The 23,479-nt window shown below is 40.9% G+C and overlaps 1 protein-coding gene across 3 annotated transcripts in view; it reads left to right on the top strand.

Moving 5' to 3' along the window:
- The window catches only part of NDRG1 (N-myc downstream regulated 1), a 40,256-nt gene extending 19,154 nt beyond the window's left edge, over positions 1–21,102 (top strand). For 2 of the 3 annotated variants that reach the window (XM_074557344.1, XM_074557351.1), the window contains exons 4-16: positions 4,279–4,384; positions 5,782–5,902; positions 8,553–8,615; positions 10,160–10,220; positions 10,678–10,764; positions 11,929–11,985; positions 12,925–13,028; positions 13,416–13,472; positions 14,273–14,324; positions 15,086–15,133; positions 16,670–16,705; positions 18,009–18,060; positions 19,247–21,102. In XM_074557344.1, coding sequence (XP_074413445.1) covers positions 4,279–4,384; positions 5,782–5,902; positions 8,553–8,615; positions 10,160–10,220; positions 10,678–10,764; positions 11,929–11,985; positions 12,925–13,028; positions 13,416–13,472; positions 14,273–14,324; positions 15,086–15,133; positions 16,670–16,705; positions 18,009–18,060; positions 19,247–19,512 — 1,110 coding nt within the window. In that variant the 3' untranslated portion in view covers positions 19,513–21,102. Of the gene's footprint in view, positions 1–2,673; positions 2,813–4,278; positions 4,385–5,781; positions 5,903–8,552; positions 8,616–10,159; positions 10,221–10,677; positions 10,765–11,928; positions 11,986–12,924; positions 13,029–13,415; positions 13,473–14,272; positions 14,325–15,085; positions 15,134–16,669; positions 16,706–18,008; positions 18,061–19,246 lie in introns of those variants that run through there. The other variant, XM_074557338.1, reaches the window with a different exon arrangement.
- The last annotated feature ends 2,377 nt before the right edge of the window (positions 21,103–23,479 follow it).

The following is a 23,479-nucleotide window of genomic DNA, read 5'->3' as shown; positions in this document are numbered from 1 at the left end:
TGACCTGCGTCAGTTCCTGCTGCAAAGTTTTTGTTCTTGGCTTCCACCTTAGCAGGGTCACTTGCATTTACATCTGACGTATCATTCTTATTAATGTACCTGACTCCCTGCCTGATTTTGGGAAACCTTTTTCTTAATATTGCTAATTCAGAATAGAAATGTTAACTAATGAAAAAAAAAAAGGAAGTGTGGGCTTTGGGGTTTTAGGAGAAAACAAGCATAAGATGAATTGAAATTCTGTTTTAGAGTAAAAAAAATCTATTGAGAAAATGCTTAAGAACTTCAAGGCAAAGGGATTTTGAAATTCAACATTGAAATAACACATTGAACTCCCAAATATTTTTAATTTCCAAGAAATTGAAAAAGAAAAGTGAAAAAATAGCTTATGCAGGTATTACTATAATAAAGTTCTTAAGTAATAAGCATTTAAAATATACTTGCTCCTAGAAATTTAAAAGCTACTTAAATCTTCTTTAAAAGCTCCAAAGCTTTTCCCTCAGTTCTAAGGCAAGAGAAGGGAGGTGTATTTGACAGTCATAATATCATGAATTAAAATAAAAGCATGAGATTGTAATTGAGGATTAAGTATATTTGAAAGCTTTAAAATAATCTTGATGGAATGCAGTATTTTACTTAAAATATAAAACATGACGTATTTAGCAAAATGTGCAGTGTGCATATGCAGTTTTCCTTTTTAGATAGCTGAGATATTTTGGTTGTGTATTCCGTACTTGAGAAAACAACTTGTTCATAAACATGTTTCTCCATCCATGTGTTACTTACCCAGGGTAGAGGGGAAGGAATTACTGAGCCCTCCTGTGTGATAACAAATTGTCTTCTCCTTCAAACCTCATAAAAAATTAAAAGGTCACTTGAAGCAAAAATAAAATCTATTTTAGGATCTACCAGCTCCTCCAAACTGAGACAGCCTCCCTTAAATTGCACATATTGAAAGTATTTTTGTGTGTGTGTTTAGTGCACTGAGATAAGACTGCACCTCTGTTAAAGTGAGAGATGTGAACAGATGGTGTGTTTGTCTTTATCCTTCTATCGGATTAGTGTACCTTGGATTTTTTTCCAAGATAGTGTTTTAATACAAATCAGTTGGTGAAGAGCCTCTTACTATAATGTTGATGTTGATTGGGATGTGCTGCCATCTGTTTTCAGTGCTCTGCATTTTGAAAACATCCATCCCTACATCACGTAGACAAATCTCTTGATCTTTAATAGGATCAATAGGGATGTGAAGTTGTTGATGTCACCAAACAAACTGGTTTGAATTGATTGTTTTTTAGAACCTTGTGTGCATTTCCCATTAAGAATTCGTGCTACAGGAAAACAGCACAACCCTATTGAATTAGGGGAGTCTCACTGGGACAATAACGAGGAATTGAGGCAATTGTTAAACTGACTGTGTTGTGCCACTTATTGGGAGCATGGTCACCTGTTGTCTCTGAGCTATTTTTAGCTGACACTGAGTTTGAACTGGATCCAGGTTTCCAATTCCGGAAGAGTTCTCTGTGGCAGTCAGTGGGATGTGAAAGTTCAAGGGTTTGGTTTTGTCTACTATGATCAGACCTTTTCTTTCATACATGAAGGAGGTTGATCCTGAATCTTGAAAGTGCTCCCTTCAAAGAAAACAAGTCCTGGATTTTTCACTGTTGTTACTGCAAAGCTCTAGCAATAAAATCTGGTTATATGAAATGCCTATTAGCCTCTAACTGAGGAGAAAATAATTTCAATATTCCACACTCAGCAGGAGGCATGTTACACAATAATGCTTACTCTCATTACAGTGCTGAGGTTGCCAAATTATTATTTCTTTAATTAGCTAAGCATAAGAAAGTAGAATGTGGAAAATATAAATTGCCATCATTATAAATTTCATGTATTATTAATTGCTATATACTAGCACTGCAAATCTCTTTAGGACTATTGTATTATGAAAGTACCTAAATATATATGAATGATATAGAATGTTACTGGAGCCCTGAGCAATCTGATTTAGTGGGTGGCATCCCTGCCCACAGCAGGGAGTTGGAATTAGATGATATTTAACATTCCCTCTAGCCCAAGCCTTTCTATAATTATATTTTAATAGTATATGTTAATGAACCACCCAATGTATAATGTAAACACCATATTTTCCACCAAAAGCTGAACTTGGTAACATTAGTGTGGTGATATAGGAATCCTGTAAACTAAATGTTTCTTATCTACTTTGGAAATACTAGATATCAAACATTTAAAAGGCCTTGGTTTTTTTTTTGATCAGAATCATTGTGACTTATACTAATTTTTCAGTCTTTTGCATTTGCTGGAAACTTTAATCCTGGCTTTTAGGAAAGAACTCAATTCTGATTCAATTTAGCATAAGTTTGGGGTGTTTCAGCATTTCAGGTAATAAAGCATTAAATGAAGCTAAATTTCTCAAAATCTGATGGAAACAGCAATAGGAAAGACTGTGGTAAATACCAGGTCAGAAATTTGGCACTTTGTACATTGTGTGGCAAGGACTTAGTTCATCTTTGATGTCTGACCTCTGAGTACATTCTTCCCCTGGTCAAACCTGGCTCAAATCCTATTTAAGAGTGACATCCTCGTGATTGAGTCTGTTTTGGTTTCCCAGCTGGGCATGATGGGAGTCATAAGCCTATGTAGGAGAGCAGCTTGTCTATATAACCCAGTTCCCTGCTGGGGCAAAACAAAAACCTGCCACCCGTCCTCTGTGTGACTTGCTGGATTTGTCACCCTGTTTTGCCTAAGGATGGTCCTAGATGTGGAAGATACAGCTTACCTGATAAGTAATGCAGTGAGTATGCAGAGGAATGAGCCTCTTAGGAGACAGAGAATCTGAAAATTAGAGTTTTGGGGTGTAGTTCAGAGAGCAGCAATGCTTAACTTGTCCTGTGTGCAAGGGGGGATAGATCTTGATTCACTGCTTCATTTGTAACTTAAAACTGTTGTAATTGTGTAATAAAAAGGAAAATAGATGAAATGTAGAATGGTGTTGCCTAGAATCATTTGCAACAAAATATGCAGTGCATTCCTTTTATCAAATTAAGGAGTTGAGATTTAGATTGAATTATTACTTCAGCTATTGGAGCGTAAACAAACCTTTTTAAAAGTTTTTTTTTTGCAGAGGCTGTGCACCTCTGATATCTACAGCATAATTTTGGATAGATTTGAATTTAACTTGGACTTTGCCTCCGAGTGTTACTGCATGGAACAAGTCAAACAAGCCCTGCAGCAGTAGGCAGTGCACTGAATGCCATGGATCATATCTGTGTCCTGTGCTGTAAATAAAGGATTCTGGGGAGATGCAAAGACTGGCTACTGCCTATATAATCCCTTGATTGTTATGTGAATATAGCCATACTGTAAATAAGTGTCAGAAATAACTGTTGGTTTGGGATTCCTTTGATACATGCTGGCAAAATACCAAATTGTTTATACTCATTTGAAATTCAAGTGGAAAAGAAACAAAAAACTGTTCCATCTTTTGTGTAACTCACATCTAACTTAGAGATTCAAAAGTGGTGACTTTGGTTTGTTAATGAAGGTGTCCTTGGCTTTAAGATCAGTAAGCAGTATAAACTCCTGTTGTGCCAAATTACAGCAGTTTATTTTTAATATTTTTTTCTGGTAACCATCAGAATAATGTCATGGTAATTTTATTCTATTAGCAAACTTTACACAGTTGGATTTATGTTCAGGTCTGTACATCACAACCCATAAAACAAACACACGTGGCTGCTGATTTTATTGGGGGAGACTACTGCAATCACAAGGCTTCACAGTGTAATAAATCCTTATGCAGATAAGCATGTACAAGCTCCTTAATGCTGCTTTCTTTGGGGAGTAGTGGTTATTTTCTCAGCTAGAGCTCTTTTCCTAGAAATTAGAAATATTTTATCATGGTGACTTGTACTTTTGCAAATGTTGAGGGTCATTGTTGTAAGCTCTTGGTATTCAAGGTGTCATTATAGCAAAACTTCTTTCTTTGTTTTCTTATTCTGCCTTTTAATGTGGTTAAAAACTGTTAAACTGTTCCCTCAGCATCTGGTTAGAGCTAGCAGCTTGAGTGCTTCTGTAATTGTCTGTGGGCTGGAGGAGGTGACATCAAATGTAAAATGTACCATGGAGCCAAATGGGGGGTGTCAGGGTGGGATTGCAGAGCAGACCCTGGCATGGGGCAGGACCTGTGCTCGTGGTCCATGAAGACCTGCTGCAGGAGCACTTGGCCAATCCCTGACAGGCTGTTGTTGTCCCTGGCAGGAGCAGGATGTGGAGACAGTGCACGGCTCCGTGCGGGTCACCATGTGCGGCACTCCGCGCGGGAACCGCCCGGCCATCCTCACCTACCACGACATCGGCCTCAACCGTAAGTGGGATCTGCTTGCACAGCTCCTGGGACAGCTCTGCCAGGCAGCAGCAGTGCTTGGGAAACCCTCCCCAGCTCCTTGCTTCTTTGTGTGCCTTGGAAGCTCTTAGATGGCACCTAACCCTTACAGCAAGTGTAATTCTCAGATTTTTTTTTATCCTTGCTCAGGAAATAATTGGAATGCTTTAAAGGATCTCTGGTAGTTCACAATGATTGCATATGAATGCTGTAAAAATCTGAAGGGGAGGCTGATGGTATATTGCCAACAGGACTGGAAAAAGAACTCTGCTGGGGCTTTGGGTCCTGTCTGATCAGCAGCCTTGGGCTGCTTCGGTTTTTATACAAGTCAGTATGAAATGAGTGCTGGCTTTGTGTCCTTAGCCAGCATTAGGAAAAAAAACTTCAGGTGCCTTTTATCTGACCTGTCATATGATGAGTTAATAGCCAGACCTGCCCTAGTTTGTTCTTTTGTCAGTCCTATTTGTTGCACACAGTTCATGGTTTCTTAATCAGTTATCAATACTTAAAAACACCTGCTGATCTTTATGGGCTGGCTATTGCAACGGGGTGAATATTACCATTAAGTCAAAAAAAAAACCCACTTCATTCACTTCCAGGAAACACATTGCTATTGTGTTTCCTGGAAGTGTCTTTAATTTTGATTTATAGTGAATCAGCACAGAGAAAAATCTGTAACTTAAATTTACACCTTTTCCTTTCCAAAGTTGTTCTGGATTTGCATATTCTTCTAAAGTTGATTTGAGCTAAAAGTATTTTATATTCTGCCAAGATTTTGCATGTGTGTTTTGTGAGGACATTCAGAAACACACAGATTATTGGACCATTTTCTAGGTATCTCAAAGATGATACTTTTCACACCAGAAGGAAAATGTGCTAATCCTCCCCCTGTATTAATATTGTTTAAAAATCCGAAATCAGACCATCTCAAACCCTGGAGCCTACAGCACTGAGTATCCCAAAAAGACGCTTTTGTCTTGAGCTGCAGGAGTTGATCACATAATGTTCTACTTGTAATATTTGGGCAAAAGCACAAGTCACAATCTTAGCCTTGAATATTTTTCCCTCCATTTGTGTTGACACAATTAAATAAAAAAAAGAAAACAGACAAGGAAATGGATAATTTAATCTAAGACAAAACCTGGGATGAATATCCTTGGCTAAATTTTGTTGGTATTTTAACTTTTGCATAAAGAAAAAATTTTTTCAGGAATTAGGTGTACCAAGTAAATACTTCTAGTAGGTACAAAAATAAGATGGAAAACCTTAGCTGACCTGATTGATTCAACTTTTCATTAACCTGATTAATAAATTATTTTTGTAGCTGCAAACTTATTTCCTTCAGCATAATTATGTCATATTTTCTTTTCCTTCCCAAGATAAAACATGTTTCAATCCTCTCTTCAACTTTGAGGATATGCAGGAAATTACCCAGCACTTTGCAGTCTGCCATGTGGATGCACCTGGTCAGCAGGATGGAGCACCGTCTTTCCAGGCTGGGTGAGTTGTCAGGGAATCAGCCCATGCTCTCATAGTTACCCTCTTTATGGAAAAAAAGAATCTTGAGCTGCAGTTTCATTAAAAAGTACTTGCACCAAGCACAGTAGTTGGCTTTTGAACTTAAATCCTGACACTGTTTCTAAAGCAGTGGAGTTTTGGGAGCTCTGTTTTGTTATGCCAGTTCACAGCAGACTTGGTGGCTGCAATTCTGTGTTTTAGCTCTGCTAACTAGGCTGCTTGTAAAGCATCTCCTTGACAGATATCTACATCTTGTCAATTTAAATATTGACTTAGCTTGTTTTGTAATGACACTCTGAATATAAATACTGAATGAAAACTAAACAAGACAGGCATTAACCTCTATATCACCTCCTCGTAAATCTGTGCTCTTTATGAAGTGGCAGCATGGTAGATGCTAAGGTGATAACCCACCTGGAAAATGCAGGTTGTTGGGCAGTAACAGGGTGATGATGGCCCCCACAGAAGGTTTTAGAGAGGTTTTTTGCACTCCTGACTGTGCCATGTATGATGCTGTAACTCTTGGAAACCTTGTGGGCCATGAGCACTGCCATTGCCAAAATGCTTTACCTGTTTAGGGCAAGTGGGACAGATTTACCTTGAGGTGCCCCTTGGACAAGAATCAGCTTGGCTGAGGAAGGGAGCAGCCAACATGCCAGGGGAGGGAACAGGGCAAGGAGCAGTTGTTCTGTAAGAAATGCGCATTAAGGAGCTTATAAGTACCCTTAGTGCATGAGCCAGTCTATTTCCCTGCTTAATATTTAAGCTGGTCTGATGCTGCTGTTAGCTGCAATGGCCCAGTTGTCTGTCAGAGCAGCCTACGAAGCTATTTCAGTCACCCTGTCTTTGTATTTGTTTAAATCATGAGCTTTTAAGTGCCTTAGCCCTCGTGTCCTGAGTGAGTGTTAACACTTCTGAGTTGGCAGCTGCAGAGGGCACCCATCCTGCTCTGGGGCTGGCAAAGACTTGGTATAATCATGGTGGGCTTGTAAGGAGCTGTATTATCTCTACCTGCCCTTCAACTGGGACACCAGAATTCCCAAATTAAGTCATAAAGTCATGGTTTGGTTTTGAAGGGAAACTTTCGTGTTACCTAGTCCAACCCCTCTGCAGTGAGCAGGGATAACTTGATCAGATTGCTCAGAGCCCTGTCCAACCTGATCAGGAATGTTTGCAGGGATGGGGCAGCCACCACCTCTCTGGGCAACCTGCTTCAGGGTTTACCATCCTCATTGTAAAAAAACTTCTTCCTTAGATTATAGCTGTTCTGTGAGGAATGATGAGGAGGACTCCATGGATATCAGAAGGCTAATTAATTACTTTATTATACTATATTATTCTATACATCTAAAACTGAACCTGCCAAGCACTCGACCCTGCACACACTGCACTGAATCCTGTGACTGTCACCCAACAGCCCTGACACACACACACTCTCTTGGCCCTGCTAGGCCAAGGAAAGAAAACCCATCACTTTGAGTAAACAATCTCCATATTGCATTCTACTTTGGCACAGCACAGGCACAGCAAATGAAAAGAATTGTATTTTCATTCTCTGATGTTCAGAGAATGTGAAACCCAGAAATATTCTTGGGAAGAATTGTGCCTTGCTTTTCTCTGTGAAGAGAAATATGGGGTTACATTAGATCTAATTTAAATCTACCCTCTTTTTGTTTAAAACCATTAACCCTTTTCCTATCACAACTGACCCTGCTGAAAAGTTTGTCCTCCTTTTTCTCATAGGTCTCCTTAAAGTACTGAAAGGCTGCAATAAAGTCTCCCTGAGCAAAGCTGTTGCAATGGCATCAGCTTTTGTCATGTTAAGGTTTAATTTCCCAAAAAGAAAATCTAAAAAATAAAATGTTTCACAGTTCTTGGTGTTTTTTGTTTGGTTATATTTTGGAGACTAAATTAGAGAATAATTAGGTATAAGAGAGATTTAAATACATCCTAGGCAGATGTTTTCCAGCTCTACTCTGGATAGATTTTTTTTTCCCACATGTGACTCAGTTGAGATTTTGCTCAGAATCTCCTTCTCTCAAAGTTTTATTTCTGATTTAAGAAGACCAGGAGCATTAACAAACAGCTGTTTTTATTGAGCCTTCATCATCAGCTTCATAGTCTTTCTTATGCCTTCATTTTCTTCATCAATATTAATGGAAAGCTGTTCTCATTTATCCTATGGTAATATTTGTGTCCCTGAAAACATGCATGTAAGTTTTTTGCCAAATATCTAGAAGGCATTTCTGTGGTCTCTGATTATGCAATACTGGGAAAATTTTGTGGTGAACTAGAAATACAAACATAGTGAATGTGGTTGGAAACTCATCTCTCTTGTTCAAACTTTCTCATAAGTTCTAAGTGTAAACTTTCCTTGGAAAAGATTCATTGTAGTCTGCTTTGTTCTTAGACATCTATTGTCTTGTAACATATAGAATACATATATGGATTATGCTCATATTTCTGCAAAATTGCTTGTGCTTGCTCCTGATTTAAATTCAGCTCATTCATTCAGTGATCTCACACTGACCACATTTGGTACTAGCTCTACAGTGTTCACTGTGTCTCTAAATAAGCCAGAGTACTCTGCTGGATGTGGTGTAGTAACTCCTCAAAAACATGCATGTTTTAGGTATGTGTATCCCTCCATGGATCAGCTGGCTGAAATGATTCCTGGAATCCTGAAACAGTTTGGGTGAGTGCAGAATTGTTTACTTATTTTTCTCATTCTCTCTATGTGGCTCACTGAAAGAGCAGGAATTTGTTTTAGCTTGGCTGTCTGGCATTTTGTTTGCTAGAAATACACTTGTGGTTCTTTTGGATTCTTCTGTTACAGATGGGTTGCTTTTGCCTTGGTTTCTGACAGAGCTTCTTTTTTGGCCCTTTTTGAAGTGTCTGGTTATTTTTAAACAGGAAGCAACTTAGGAGAAATCCCATGAGCCTAATTTAGGGGCTTCCTCCTATATTCTGTGTGCATATCCCTCACAGGGGCAGGGCACAGACAATCTGTTCTTCCTACTGTAACAGCCCACGTTTTCCTGTGTGGTTAAGCAGGACAAGAAAAAAACAGAAGCACTGTCCCATCTGAAGACATTTACTGTTTTGCTTCTGTGGCTTGAGTGTTCTAGGGGGTCAGTCTGACCTCCCTGAGCATCTTCTACTACCAAGTGCAGATGCCAAGTCATCAGTGTTGAAAGACCTAGTGGCAGTGTTCCTGGGATGTCTACTTGCACCAGGTTTGGGGATTTGTCCTCCCTTAAAGCTCAGCTTTAGCAGTAGTTTTAGCTGAGAAAAATTCATTTTCTGTGGAGCTCATGCTCCTGGTTCACAATGGAGAGGGCAGGAGACACCTCCAAGAGGTTTTTAGAACAAGCAGAGAAAACTTTGCATTCAGAGTTAGGCAGCTTTGGCAAACACAGGCTGAGCCATCTCCCCAATTTAGACATTGCACAGTTATAAGCAGCTCTTACAGCACTGTGGACCAGGTTACCTCACTCCCTCCTTAGGGGATGTGTATTTTTTGAACTGCCTGATTTCAGGCACGGGGTTGCCTGTTCTGTTGCACTGCTCAAAAAATGTGACCAATAACATCAGTACCTTGGAAATCAATGAAACTGGAGTGTATTTACAAAGTCTTGATTTAGTATTGCTAATGAGAATTAAAGCTATCCTCAGGTATTTTCCTAAAAGCATTGAGTAACCTGTTTTTCTCAGTGGTTTTGTCTAGCTTTCCCTACCATGTATTTTCTATGACCTTGAAGGTGATGCTTTAAATCTGATTTCAGTTAATGCAAATATTTGGTTTGTCTCTGCCCTGTTTGGTTATGAAGTTTAAACTTCATTACCCCAGTGGCTGAATAGCAGGAGATGTTTCCCTGCCAGCCTCCTGTTAAAGAGGATCCAGTGCCCCAGTTGGACAGCTGGGGAGGGGGAGCTTTGTATTAGGCTGCAAATTTCAGTTTTTCTGTCAGAGTCTAATAATTTCCTCCCAGGATCAGAACAGTACTGTGGTTGCTCAGTATATTTACTTAAAGATAAGTGAGGATGGCTGCTGCCCTGCAATGCAGGAGGACCAGGGTCCTGCAAATATCCTTGGGGGCACTGACATGGCTGGGGGCGCACAGCCATGAGCCCTCCCCTCTGCAGATACACTCTGGCATGTGAAAGAGGAAGGCTACTGATGTAACTTCATTTTCAGCACCCTTCCTCATTTGTCTCTTCTGTTTTTTTGCTGTGTAGGCTGAAGACCATCATAGGAATGGGAACTGGAGCTGGTGCCTACATTTTAACCAGATTTGCTGTAAGTTTTGTGGCACTTCCCTAAAGCCTCAAGCCTGATTTCCCTTACACATTGTGATCCCCATAGTGTCCATGGAGAATTCCTGCTCTGCTGTGCCCAGTTAAGCATGCAAGCCAAGCTTTTAAGTGAAATACCACAATCTGCAGGATAGCTAATCCAGAAGACCTAGATTTTCCATTTTAAGGCCTGGGCTCTACCCAGTTAATTTGCAGAAGGTTTTTATAATGGGAGTTCTCTATTTAAACTGAGGGTGGAGAAAAAGTTAAATCCTAATGCTCTCCAGCTGCTCAGTTCAATTGCTTTAATGATTTTTTTTTTCCATACATGTGCTTCTTTTCTGCAAGATAAAGCTAGACCTACCACTTTCCTCCCCATGATATAATTTGCTAATTTAAATTTTTGCTGACTGTCGAGCTGCAAAGGATATCTGACAAATCTTAGATCTTCTCTTTTGCAGTTAAACCATCCAGAGATGGTGGAGGGATTAGTTCTCATTAATGTAAATCCTTGTGCTGAAGGTTGGATGGACTGGGCAGCAACTAAGGTAAATATCTTTAAGTTAGAAAAATGAATCTTACAGCAAGCCTGTGGGATGTGAGGAGTTTGGCCACCTTGTATGTCAGGCATGGCTGCAGATGCTAAACATCCTGGGCTAATTCCTTTTGGGTTTATTCTTCCATTTGCAAAAAAACTTCATACAGAGCTAGTGATAACAATAAATCCTTTGAGAAAGCAGATACATGTGGCACAGTGGAGCTACTGGGACAATTCCTAGCAGCTCATAACTGCTGGGGAGAACAGTTCACCTGGACATGGTAGTTTTGGAAACAACTTTCAAGAAAACGTCAAGTGTAGTGTAGCATTCAGTGCTTTCTTGTCCATGGCTTTGTTACCAACACAGCCCAAAATATGAAGCAGAGCACAGAAGAATGTCCAGAACAACATCCTCCATGTTTCAATTATCTGTGAGTCTTAGATGCCAAAAAGACTCAGAAAAGAGCATTGGCTACAGATGATTTGTACAACCAGAAGCTGCTAACATAAAATAAACTCCTAGGAGAAACCTGCAGAGCCAGGATGTAACATTCTTTCAAGCTTAGCTACTAAATACACTCCCATATCAAATTTATCAAAATAAAGTGAGAGACAAACTTATTTAAATGAAATGCAGTAACTTTTCTATGCTGAAATGAACCTCCTGACCCATTTGGATTCTCACCCAATGCATCAGTGCATTAAATTCTTCCATATCTGTGCCTCTGCATTCCACCTCTCAAGGGGAGTACTGTTCACCTCAGGAGCACAACAGGTGCTTCATGTTCTTGTGTCCTTCCAAAGCAGGAGCATTTACTGTGGGTTGTGAGCTTTTGATCCCAGTTCCATTGCATTGTCAGGGAGGAGAGTGGGCAGTGGGGTTCAGTGACACCCACCAGGCTGGTTTGCTTGGTGTTCCTGCAGGGAATGATTCCCTAAACACCTCTTCCCCTAGCAGTGTGTTCCCTGTACAGCTGCATTAGTGAAGGCATCTGATAAGAATGACTCAAACCCCTAATGGTGTTTTAGTAGGATTGAGGGGGGGGGGAAATATCACTTCAGGATATTCTATATGTAGAGAGAGCATCCATTGGTCTGTTTATGGGTAATTGGAAGGTGTTATTTGTCCAGGGGCTGTGTTAATAGCAGATACTTAATTGATCTTGCTGTTCAGATTTCAGGTTGGACAAATGCTTTGCCAGACATGGTCATTTCACATCTATTTGGAAAGGTAATGTTCAAAAGATTTCTCTGATGTATTCAGTCATCTGTATTTACCTCCTGGGGCTGAGAGGAGTGCAGAAGCTTTCAGTCAAACAACAAAAGATGAATTAAACTGAGATAGGATTCATACTTTTGTCGCCAGCATTTTGGGCAGTATTCTGCCTTGGGGTTTTCTGTGTCCTGAGTACTCAAGTGCACCTCAGTTGTGACAACTCTAATAGGGGCAGATTCCTGCCTAGGCAGCCAACAATTAAGCATGATATAGGAGTTGTATATGCTCATGTTCTGAGCTGAAAAACCCCACAGATTTTTTTATATAATATGCTTGTATCTCTCTGACAGCTGGTTATTGGTATTAACAGTGCTCCCCAGTCCAGTGCAAGCTTAATGTAAAGTGCTGGACTGTTTTTGAGGCTACTTTGCTGTGCTTGAAATTGTTAGTGAATGCAATGGAAAACTCCATTCCAGCAGAACAAGGAACTAATCTATAAAGACTTTAGAACCCAACTGTTTGATTGAAGTCCTCAAAGCTTAGTTATTTACTATTGTGAAATTGAGTTCCACATTACATGTTTTTGTAAGCTTTCAACATCTGCTTTACCCTGGAAACATTTATTAGGCTTCTTACCCTGAATCTTCTTCTGTTTGTTTTAAAACCTCACACTTGTCTGACTGTAACCATCTGCACTACAACATGTTTTGCAATTGTGAGATTTAAACATTACGACATATTTGAGTTTTCAAATGAAAATTGTGGTGCTGCAATCAGAAGCCAGTATTAATTCTGGATGATTTCACTGGGTGCTGAAAGCTGCCCCTTCCCTCAAGGTGCACTCCTGTTGTGCATCTCATATCTATGAGTCTGATACACAACAACTACTGTGCCATGTCTTCAGATCCTTTCAGAAAACAGCCCCTGTTCTGAACAATTCTGTCTCCACTTTAGGAAGAGATTCACAGCAACCATGACCTGATCCATACTTACCGTCAGCATATCATTAATGATATGAATCAAACCAACCTTCATCTCTTTGTCAACTCTTACAACAGGTAAATACATTTACCTGATTTCTAACTGGAAACTTTTAAGAGTCTGGCCAGCTCTTTAAGACAGTATTTCTTGTGTGATGGGATTACATATGTTCCCCCAATATGAAGTTCTGCTTATTAGTGCCTTTAGGGATCTCATCAGGTGGCTTGCTTATTGGAAAAGGACCTTGTGCATTTGTGGGGTGAAAGGTTGTACACTGGGACTGAACTACAACATTGATCCTTCATTCTAAGTGTGGTTCTACATCAGTTATGGAGGCCACAATGCATTAAATTGTGATTAAATTAAGTCAATTAAATTAACATGTGTCTGTGCTTTCCCTAAACTAGAAGAATATAAAATTCCAGAGTATTAAAAGTCTTTGTCCTCTCTATTTTTTTTTTTAGTCGACGAGACCTAGAGATTGAGCGCCCTGTTCCTGGAGTGAATGTTGTCACCCTTCAGTAAGTATTTTATTTCAGAGCTTACTGCAGGTTAGGGACTGCCATTAGGGAGAACTCCTCTCTTCAGACCTGGCAAACATATTGAAATTGAAAGTTAAGTAGTTCCTGTCACTGTGCATGTAAAAATTTGGGCTTATAAAGTACTTGAAAAGTTAGTGTGTTTAGATTCATGCAGAAATGTGTTATAGTTAATGGAACTATACCTCTGAAGGCACTTGAGCTGTGCTTATACAACCAAGAATAAAGAAAGCCCAGCTTAAAACCATTTAGAAAACCAACCAAACAACAAAAACTCCCAGGAAGACAAAGCAGGAGTGAGAATGACTGATAGATCATTTGGCTTTTGCTTATGCTCCAACTTGTGCAATATAAGTTGTGAAGTCCTTCCTAGCTCAGCTGCTGATGGTTATACACAGGGCACTCTGTTCCTCTGACAATCTGTTTGGAATTGGATGGACAGAACCAAAAGTTGGAGCTCAGGGGTCTGGGGGGTGGTAGGCAGGAGGCTTTGCTGATACACACATTCAATTTCTTATAAAGCAAAGAAGGAATAAGAGCACTGGCAAGGGCTGGTTTGCTGCCAGCTGGGGAAGAGAACAGGTTCTCAGGCAGGGAATCAGAGCATGTCACTAGATCTGCAGCCAATGCAGGATTTGATGTATCTTTAAGGTGCCTGGAATACAAATCAAATCATTTCCACACTCTTCACTGTCCCACCTTTCCAAAGACACAAAATGCAGCTCAGGGCAAGTCTGGGCTGGGTGGCAGAGATAACACCTCTCATGTGTGCTTCTTTGCAGGTGTCCTGTCCTCCTGGTGGTCGGTGACAGCTCCCCAGCAGTGGATGCTGTGGTGGGTACCTCTAGCCCTCTTTGTCACCCTGCTGGGGATGGGTGGGCGAGCCAAGGGGCTGCAGGAGGCCAGCAGAGCCCCTGCCACCATGCAGCCCTGCTGGCTTTCAGTCCAGCCCAGTGGCTCTCCTCTTCCAGACCACAGGAGAGCTGCCATTAATTCCATGCTCTTTGTCCCTTCTGCCTGTGCACTATTATTTAATAGCTACCATGTTAGGAACAATCACCACAGCAGTTGCAGTGAACCGCAAATATTTTCCTTTGGAGAGGAATCTGCTGCTGGTATTTTAACTTGCTGTGTGGTGCTGGAGCTGTGCCCTGGGTCACTCTGCAAGTGAAGAGCTTCTTTTTGACCATTATAACTCTCCCCAGATGACTGGATGACTTCAAATGTTGTGCCTCAATGGGCATGCCCAGTCTGCTGGCCCATGGCCACATGGCTACTCACCACTTGGGACGCTACCAGATGACCCCAAATCACAAGATAAACAACACTTGTTTCCATTGAAGTCCCAGAAACAGATGGGAAAAGAAAGTCTCCAGTTCCCAAGTATGGGTTTGTAATGTGGAGAAAATGCAGTTAAAAATGTGAGCCGACTTACTTGGGTTTAAAGATGTGTATATGTATACACACACACAGAATCATAAGACACACCGTTTAGTCTGAATTAAGCCAGAAAACAAGGTGTTGGATCTGTTTTCATATGAGTTCATACCTAAAATCTTGTGTGCAATGCCTTATGCTGCTTTTCTTTTCTATAGGTTGAATGCAACTCAAAGCTGGACCCAACAAGGACCACGCTTCTGAAGGTAATAACAAAAACTGTGTTTTTCAAAATAAACATTCCTCTCACATAAAACCAGTTGGATTAGCTAAAAAAAGCAGAACTAGAGTGATGTGTTGCAATACTGATAATACAGTGAGAAGCCAGTTCTGATTTAAAAACACAGTTCCTTCAGGGTGAGAGTATTTTAGTGGGATAAACAAGACTAGGGGCTTCGTGTCAGAATTACAGCAAGGAATTTCTCAGCTCCTCCACTTTAGCATAGTAGAGATGAGAGTTGAAATGTTCAGTATTTCACATACCCATAACGAATTTGACTAAAGCTGGCAAAGATGATCTTGAGATATTTTGAAAGGTTTGAAAAGCTGTGAGCAGAGTAGGAGTGCAAACCAGTTCATTCTGTTCCTGTGCTTGCCTCTCAACAGCAGTGTCAGGTGAATCAACAACTAATCTATCAGCCACAGTTTGGTCAACCTGCCTTTTATGAGCGTACTGTCTAGGACATCTTACTGCTAATTTCCAGAAAAATTGAAAAAATGCACTTAAAAACAGCAGAACATCATGCAAAGGCTTTGGCTGATATTTGGCATTCAGAGTATGAGTGCAATCTTCAGCTTGTAATGAAGTAATGATGAAGTAATAGCATGCAAACAGTGAAACAAGTTTGGTCATGCTTTGCCAACAGCTTCTACTGCATCTCTCTTTAGTGAGCTAGTCAGTAAAAATTAGAATAAATAAAAAATACTTAATTTTTTTTTCCTCCTAACATTGAAGAGTTCTGCTGCCCTATAATGTGGGTGTGGCAATCACCCTAAAATCTGACACGGTCTCAGTCTTTGTATCAGTGGCCAACCTTTTCTTAGTCCAGGGATATGCCTGATGCCAGATCCTGCTGCAGGCCTGTTTTTCTGCTAACTAATCCTAGATAGGATTTGGGGTTTCCTGTAATTTACAACTCTACTGTTTTCAGCTTGTAGTGTTCCTTGGAACAGGACTGTTTTTGCTGGGTTGACTTTGAGGGGTGGAGTGGCAGGAAAAATGAAATGCTCCAAAAATATTTCATGCACTCAAGATAGCTTTTCTCATTTGGCTTTCCCTGCTTCCCTTGGCAAGTCAGGCTGATGCTTGCCATCAGCAATCTCAGCAAATAATTTTTCCCCTTTTTTCTCTCACCTCTGAGCTTTAGGTGTTTGTTTTCCCTACCCTCTTTGTCATCCAGGTCAATACACAGTAATGTTATTGGAATTCAGAGCTGAACTTGCAAGCGGGACTAATAGTCTGGTTTCTAAGAAACTGGTAATTGCTGCCCAGCAAAAAGCATTTGTAGCTCCAGCTGATGCTTTCCCTGAGCATCAAGAGCCTTTGTAGTTTTCTGGGGTGCAGTGGTAACTTTATAAACATTTAACAGCTTGCTTTGATGCATTCATCCACATGTATGTTACTCACACAACAAAAGGAAGTGTTTTTCTGCCAGATAGCTGAAAAGGTCATTTCAATATATCCTGAGCACAACTGAGTTCCTCTGGCATTACTCTAACTGGCTGTTCTCATCCCATTTCAGATGGCTGACTGTGGTGGGCTCCCCCAAGTTTCCCAGGTAGGATTTGCTGTCGGAAATCCTACTAATCATGTTCTGCAACAAATGGGTGTTTTCCTGTAGGGTACTTGCTGTTCCCAAATGTCAGCCAAAAGGATGGTTATGATTTCATGAATAATGATGTCAGTTGGTCATCTGAGCTTGCTTTTTTCTTTAAAGAGCAATGAAGCACAAAATTAACATTGGGAGGGGATATTATTTTCACTGATGGTCTTAACCAAGTAAAGAACTGAGGTGGGAATGCAGAGGTATTACTTTATGCCTGTTTACTAAGGTAATGTGGATTAAGGCCTTAACCACTGGCATTTTAACAACATCCTTACTCGGTCTATTTATAGAATATATCAGGAAAGTGGAAGACAGGAAATAACAATGCTAGGGTATTGCAGACCCTGGCTCAGCTTGACTGATGAACTGGAGTTTCTAGAACACATTTAGGCATAAGTTCCAAGCTGCTAATAAAACCAGGCTGGCAAAGTTAAAATTTACCTATGCCCTTGTGTTGCTTCACTTAAAGAGCTGATTTGTAAATCAGCTTTGGAATGTGATCTAACATTTTAACAGATTTCTAAGAAATATAAAGCGGTGTTTGTGAACTTCAGGAAAAGCTAAATTTGTAATTGCCTGCAGCTGAATCCCTATACAGGCAGTGTGTGCTCCAACAGTAGGAACTGGGAAAAGGTTTTTTAAAAGCCACATGGTAGTATGTGCATTGCTTCTGTTATAGGGAGTCCATTCTTTGCAGTGTTTCAGAGAATTATGCAAAAAATAGTTTCATGTGAAATAACTGAGACTGTAAAGCTGATGTGGCCACTGTTAGCAGAGAAGAACAGGGAGTGCCTCATTGCAAGAATTTTGGTTGTGGGCAGTTGTGCTGGTGTATGCCTGGTGCGCTTTCTAGCCCTGTACGCATAACTATCAGCTCTGAATAGCTGAATTTGTTCTCTGCTGATAGGAATTACTCAATTACCAGTCCTGGATGAACTACCCTGTACATTTTGTGAGGACAGTTGTTTTACTTTGGTTCACCTGCCTCAGTAACTGCACAAGTCAAGTTTTGAGCCAGGTTTAGACCATTTGTGTTCCCTGGATCTCCAATGCATGTATCCATTTTGTAAAATAATGGGGGGATGACTAGGGAGGGGAATGATGGAATTTTCTTATAAATGAAGTTTTCATGCAGTCAGAAGAACCCAGATAATATTTAATATGTCCCTGTTAAAACAGAGCATCTGTGGAATATGTAACATCGTAATATAACCTACTGAGCACTGCCTACGATAACTCTGCCTCTCTTTTGCAGCCTGCCAAGCTTGCTGAAGCATTCAAATACTTTGTTCAGGGAATGGGATACAGTAAGTATTGGTTTTATTGAATGGCTGATCTTGCTACTGAAGTTAATTGGGCATTTAAGCACCCAGAAGTCTCTGATCCCAGATGTGTCACTCTTTCCCTTTTGGAAATGCATTTTCAAGGGGAAAAAACACATGCTGTATCTGGGCAAAAACCAGTCTGAAAACCAATGTTTTTAAATAGTAGAGTAGATGTTATTAAATAGTAGAGAGCTTTGTAAACAGCTTATACCCATAAATACCTCTTTTACTTCATCTCAATGTTGTTAAGATTGGCTATTTGTAACAGTGTCTCCTCGTGGCATCAAAGGATGAGGTTCATCTACTGTACACAGCATTTAAAACCTCATTGGTTTTAAATGAGGTTTAAAGCGTCATTTAAACTTCTTTGAGTTGTAGCTGTGTTTTTTTCCACATATTTGCCTCAGACAGCTGCTGTGAGGATGCACTGTGAGCCTGGGCAGCCAGCAGAGGCTGAATATTGGAAAGTAATGGGAGGGCTGATGAGTCTCTTCCGTTTCCCTCTGGATTCTTGCAGGCACAGCAATGTGCCCTAAAGTTTCTTGAATCCCTCAGCCCTGGCCACTAATTCCACTGTAGTGATTCAGTCTCCTTAACCACATGCCTGGAGCAGGGGAGCATGTGAGGGTACCCTGAAAGTATCTATTCCACCATGAAGGCTCCTCCAAGGATGGTTAAGGCTGAGGGGAAGGCAAGTGTGGTGGTGTTCACAGGGGTCCCAGGATGAGGGGAGGGATGAGAATCTTGACTCCATGTTTCAGAAAGCTGATTTATTATTTTATGATCTATATTATATTAAAAGAAAAATATCTATTAAAACTATACTAAAAGAATACAAGAAATTATATCATCAGAAGGCTAGAAAGGAAAGATAATAAAATCTTGTGACTGACCAGAGAGTCTGAGACAGCTGGACTGTGATTGGCCATTAATTAAAAACAACAACATGGGCCAATCACAGATCCACCTGTTGCATTCCACAGTAGCAGATAATCATTGTTGACATTTCGTTTCTGAGGCCTCTCAGCTTCTCAGGAGAAAAGATCCTAGGGAAAGGATTTTTCAGCAAATATGTCTGTGCCAGGCAAGGGCATTTTTCCATGTCTATGCAGCAAGGCATTAATGAGGGGCGTTAATGAAGGGCATTAATGGAAGGCTCTCCTTGCAGTGCCCTCTGCCAGCATGACCAGGCTGATGCGGTCCCGCACGGCCTCTGGCTCCAGCGTCACCTCCTTGGACGGACAGAGGAGCCGCTCCCACACCGGGGAAGGCACCAGGAGCCGCTCCCACACCGGGGAGGGAACGCGGAGCCGCTCCCACACCGGGGACGGCTCCAGGAACCGCTCCCACACGGACACGCGGATCGAGCTGACGCCCAACTCGGCGAGCAATGCGGAACAATCGAGCCCCAAGTCCATGGAAGTGTCCTGTTAGATGGCTCTGGGAGGTTCAAAACTGGTCACAGTGTGAAAAAGTGATGGATGCCCCCTGTGTATCACAAAAGCATAACTGGTATTAATCTCTAGCTGTTCTGTAGAATGAACTCTGTTCACCAGGGTCTGAGAGGGACCAAAGAAAAGAAGCATCTCATTTGCTCTATCATTATTCTTGTGTCTCAGACAGCTGCTGCTATTGTGCCCTCCTTCAGTGGATGCCAAATTCTAAAGGATACTTGCCAAAAGCTGATGTGGTTGTAAACACTTCAGAGTCAAACCAGAATTGCTCAATACCCTCCTTTAAAATCAAAGCTGTTACAAGCCCCTTTATTTTATCTCTTCTTCTCTTGAAGTAAACTGGCACAATTTGAGATGAGTTTCAAAGTGGGGGAGAAAAAAATAACTGTTAAGGATGACTTTAAGCAAAGGAAATGAAACAAATGTGTTATGGCCTCATGTTGAAGCTGGAGTTGAATTCATTGTATATAGCTTGACTTCAAATGATAGAGAAGTTAACGTATCGTGCATTTATAGGCCTTCTAATTCATTAGTATTCAAGCCTGTTTTCCTATGTACAATAATATACTACTAAAATAGGCAATCTTAATGTGACTTTGAGATGAACTAAATCTTTAAGGTTTTTCATTTCACTTTTTTGAGATTTAGTTCCAGTCTTCCTTCATTCCCCTCTCCTAGACCCTAAAACCTGCTAAGCCAAATGAGGACAGGATTTAAATTTGGTAAGCAAGGTAGGATTTCCTGTTTGGGAACTTGGGCCAAAGGGTTTACCAAACTGCAGAAGTTGGTGTAGTTGTAACAAGTAGGGTAGCTGTACATGCCAGCTAAGCAGAAACAGCTTGATATTTCCTTCAGAAAGCTTCTTATCTTTGCAGCTCAAGTTTTTTTGTGTCCAGCACAATTGTCATAAATTTGGAATTCTGTAAGCAAAGACAGATCCAGCTGTTCTTTGTCAGGAGAGATGAATAACTGTGGGATGGGCATGTAATTAGATACTGTACATTCAACTGCCACTAATTACTAGATTTGAAACTGATGAGATTTCACTGGTGCTGAAAAGTGTATTCCATGAAGTGGTGGAGCAGCAACGCTGCGTGTCTGGAATGCAGTGTCTAATGACTTTGTAAATGTCATGATCTGCTGGTTCTGCATCTTTGCATAGCCTCCTTGAGTTGCTTTCTTTGAAGCTAGTGGCTTGATACCTTTCTGCCACTCAGAATGTCACAGTTGGGTGTTCTTAAGTTTGTCCTTCCATAGCTAGTGGGACAGGATTTCCACAGCTCCAGTGCATACCTGCTGAATTGCAGTCCTCACACAGACAAAAAGCTCAAATGCTGAGCAGTTAAATAGCAAATGTTAATACTTTGGGATTGCTTGTTCAGAAGAACGCCATCTAGGTTACTATATATTGACTAACTTCAGCTCTTGTGTAGAATATCCATAACATTTTGTGGGAAGAACAGACAATTTCCAGAAAGAATAAAGCTATTGTGTAAAGTCTATCAAGAAAAGTTTCTTAATGAAGTATTTGTATTTATTTCAAAACAAATAAATTTGTAACTTTGCAATGTCTGGTGTCTTCATATTTTACCAGGAGCACAATAATCTTTTTCAGTCCAAATATATTCTTGTCATCCCTTTGTATCAATGAAGTCTTTCTGATTTTACTCAGATCTGTCATTCCCTGCTTTTGTACTTGGAGTTTTCCCTCCTCCAGCCTACTATTCTAAGAAAACAGCGCACACTTCTTCAACTTTGTTGCTGACTATTTTAGTACTAAAGGATATAGAAATACAGCAAAATAATGAGCCATGATATAGAGTAATATTTTCTGTTTGAACTTTTTTCTCTCTCCCTGGCTAAAGTAGTATCTAGTGCACAGACCTGGGGTCTGACTTCCTCACTGGAGGTGGTGCCACCCTCATTGCATCCTTTCTGATCTCTAAATCCATTGATGTGATGAATTCCCCATTCATATCTGGAGTTATTCAGGCCTCCTGACTGAAATTGCAGATGCCATTTGGATTTTCTGAAGGTGGTTCTTTTTGGAGCTCTTACAAGAATGTAACTTCAGGAAAGTAAAGATTAACCCAGTGACTTACTTAAGATACTGGAGTTTTCAGGGACAGGTGCTTTGATGACTTTGCAGGAACTATTTTGGGCTGCTCATTCCTCCTGTAGCTCAAAAAAATCCTGTGATAGGAAGATGCAAAAGCAAATATTTGTCATGTCTGAGCCAAGGCTCTACTGGATGTGATGATTCAGCAGTCAGGACTGGACTGATACCAGCAAAGGGCTTGACAGCCAGTGCCAGTGAAAACAGCAGCATCTTACAAAAGAGGGGCAAAGTTGGGTTCTTTACTGAGCTTTTCTGGGAATGGCTAATCATTCCTTCCACAAGGACACCATGGTGTGCCTGTCAAGCCCAGGCAGTTTATTTTGGTTTAATGGGGAGGAATACATCCAAGCCTTATTGCAGCACAAAGGGATCTGCAAGCACTTCTGAGCTGCAAGGAGTTGCTAGGATCACTACAAATGTCAGCTTTGCCATCAGAGTGTTCATTTGGCAGAGAACACTGTGTTCCTGTGCATAAAAGCTGGAGGGCAGCACAGGGGAGTGGTGTCTCACCTTTTTCAAGGAGTTACGACTCTTTTCTCTGCAGTACTGCTCTCCTGGCATCTTTAGCTTGTGTTGTAACTGAAGAGATGCAAGTGGCTTGAAGATTCATCAGAAATTTTTATAAAAACCCTTCCTAGACCTGCAGAAGCTGACTCCTGCATTATTGTTGGAGACAAAAATAGCCTGGATATTGTAGAGTCATTAACCTGGAAAATGGAGCTGGGGTCTCACTTTTCTCCAAGTGTGAATGGCCACCAGGGAGCTACTGTGGCATAGAAGAAATTCTGACTGGGTAACAGGAGATTTCCCGAAAATACCCAGTTTACTTCTCACAGTGCTTTTGGGGCCATAAAGAAACAAAAGAGGATGGGCTCCCAGGGACCATGAGGTTCCCTGATTGCATTAGTGTATCTCAATGCCAAATCTTTGCTGTAGTGGTACTCTTCAAAATCACTAATAGAAAGGATGTCATTGCTAAAATCCAAGTTATTTCCACTTCTGCCTGGGCCTGGACATCTACTGTATAAAAATCTGGCTAAACTTCATGCTATCCTTGCCCTTCCCTGTCCTTGCAGAGGGGGAGTGGAGGAGGATGTGCCAATCCCATGTGCTGGCAGCAGGACTTTTGTGCTGAAGGATGCTGCTGCTTTCCTCTTTAAAAGTCTCTATTGACTGAACAGCTGGAAACTTTAACCTAGATGTGTTTCCGAGATTTATGATTAATGTCATGTGTTGTGAGTGATGGGCTGAGCTGGAGTGGAAACTGTTTATAGCAAAGCTGCTTATTTTTCCTGCCGAGGCCTGGAATCCTCTCCCTGTCTGCTTTTGCATCTTGGGCAGAGTATCTGCTGCAATCCTCCATGTGCCTGTAATGGGGTCTATTGCATCCACCAATGCAACACACTGAGCAGTGTTGCTTGCAGCTTGGCCCTCCCCCTGCCCACATGCTGTCTGCTCCTTTTTTTTCTTTACACTGTTTTGCACTGTTTTACATTCACAGGCACAGAAACCTCTCCCTGTCTATATGAACAGCTGGTTTGATGTGTGGATTTAGCATGTCAACGGAGCCAAATATAGACTTTATGATGGTAGCTGCTCACTGCTATGCCTGTTTAAATAAGTGACAGAAAGGATGTCAGGGTATTTTAAGAGCTCAACCCTTCCCCCTCAGCCCTTTGTAACAGACAGACACAGCCTCTCACTGTTTCTATCTATTGCTTCATTAAGGGCTCCATTCATTTTATAAACAACACAGCTGCTGACCAGTGTTAGGGGGGAAGAAAAAGGAAAAAAAAAGGCTTCTGATTGCAACTGCCAGACAGTTCAA

Source organism: Zonotrichia albicollis, chromosome 1, assembly GCF_047830755.1.
Source record: "Zonotrichia albicollis isolate bZonAlb1 chromosome 1, bZonAlb1.hap1, whole genome shotgun sequence".
In the NCBI taxonomy this organism is placed as follows: domain Eukaryota; kingdom Metazoa; phylum Chordata; class Aves; order Passeriformes; family Passerellidae; genus Zonotrichia; species Zonotrichia albicollis.
Note: the sequence above shows the minus strand (reverse complement) of the source record. Positions and strands in the feature narration are given on the sequence as shown.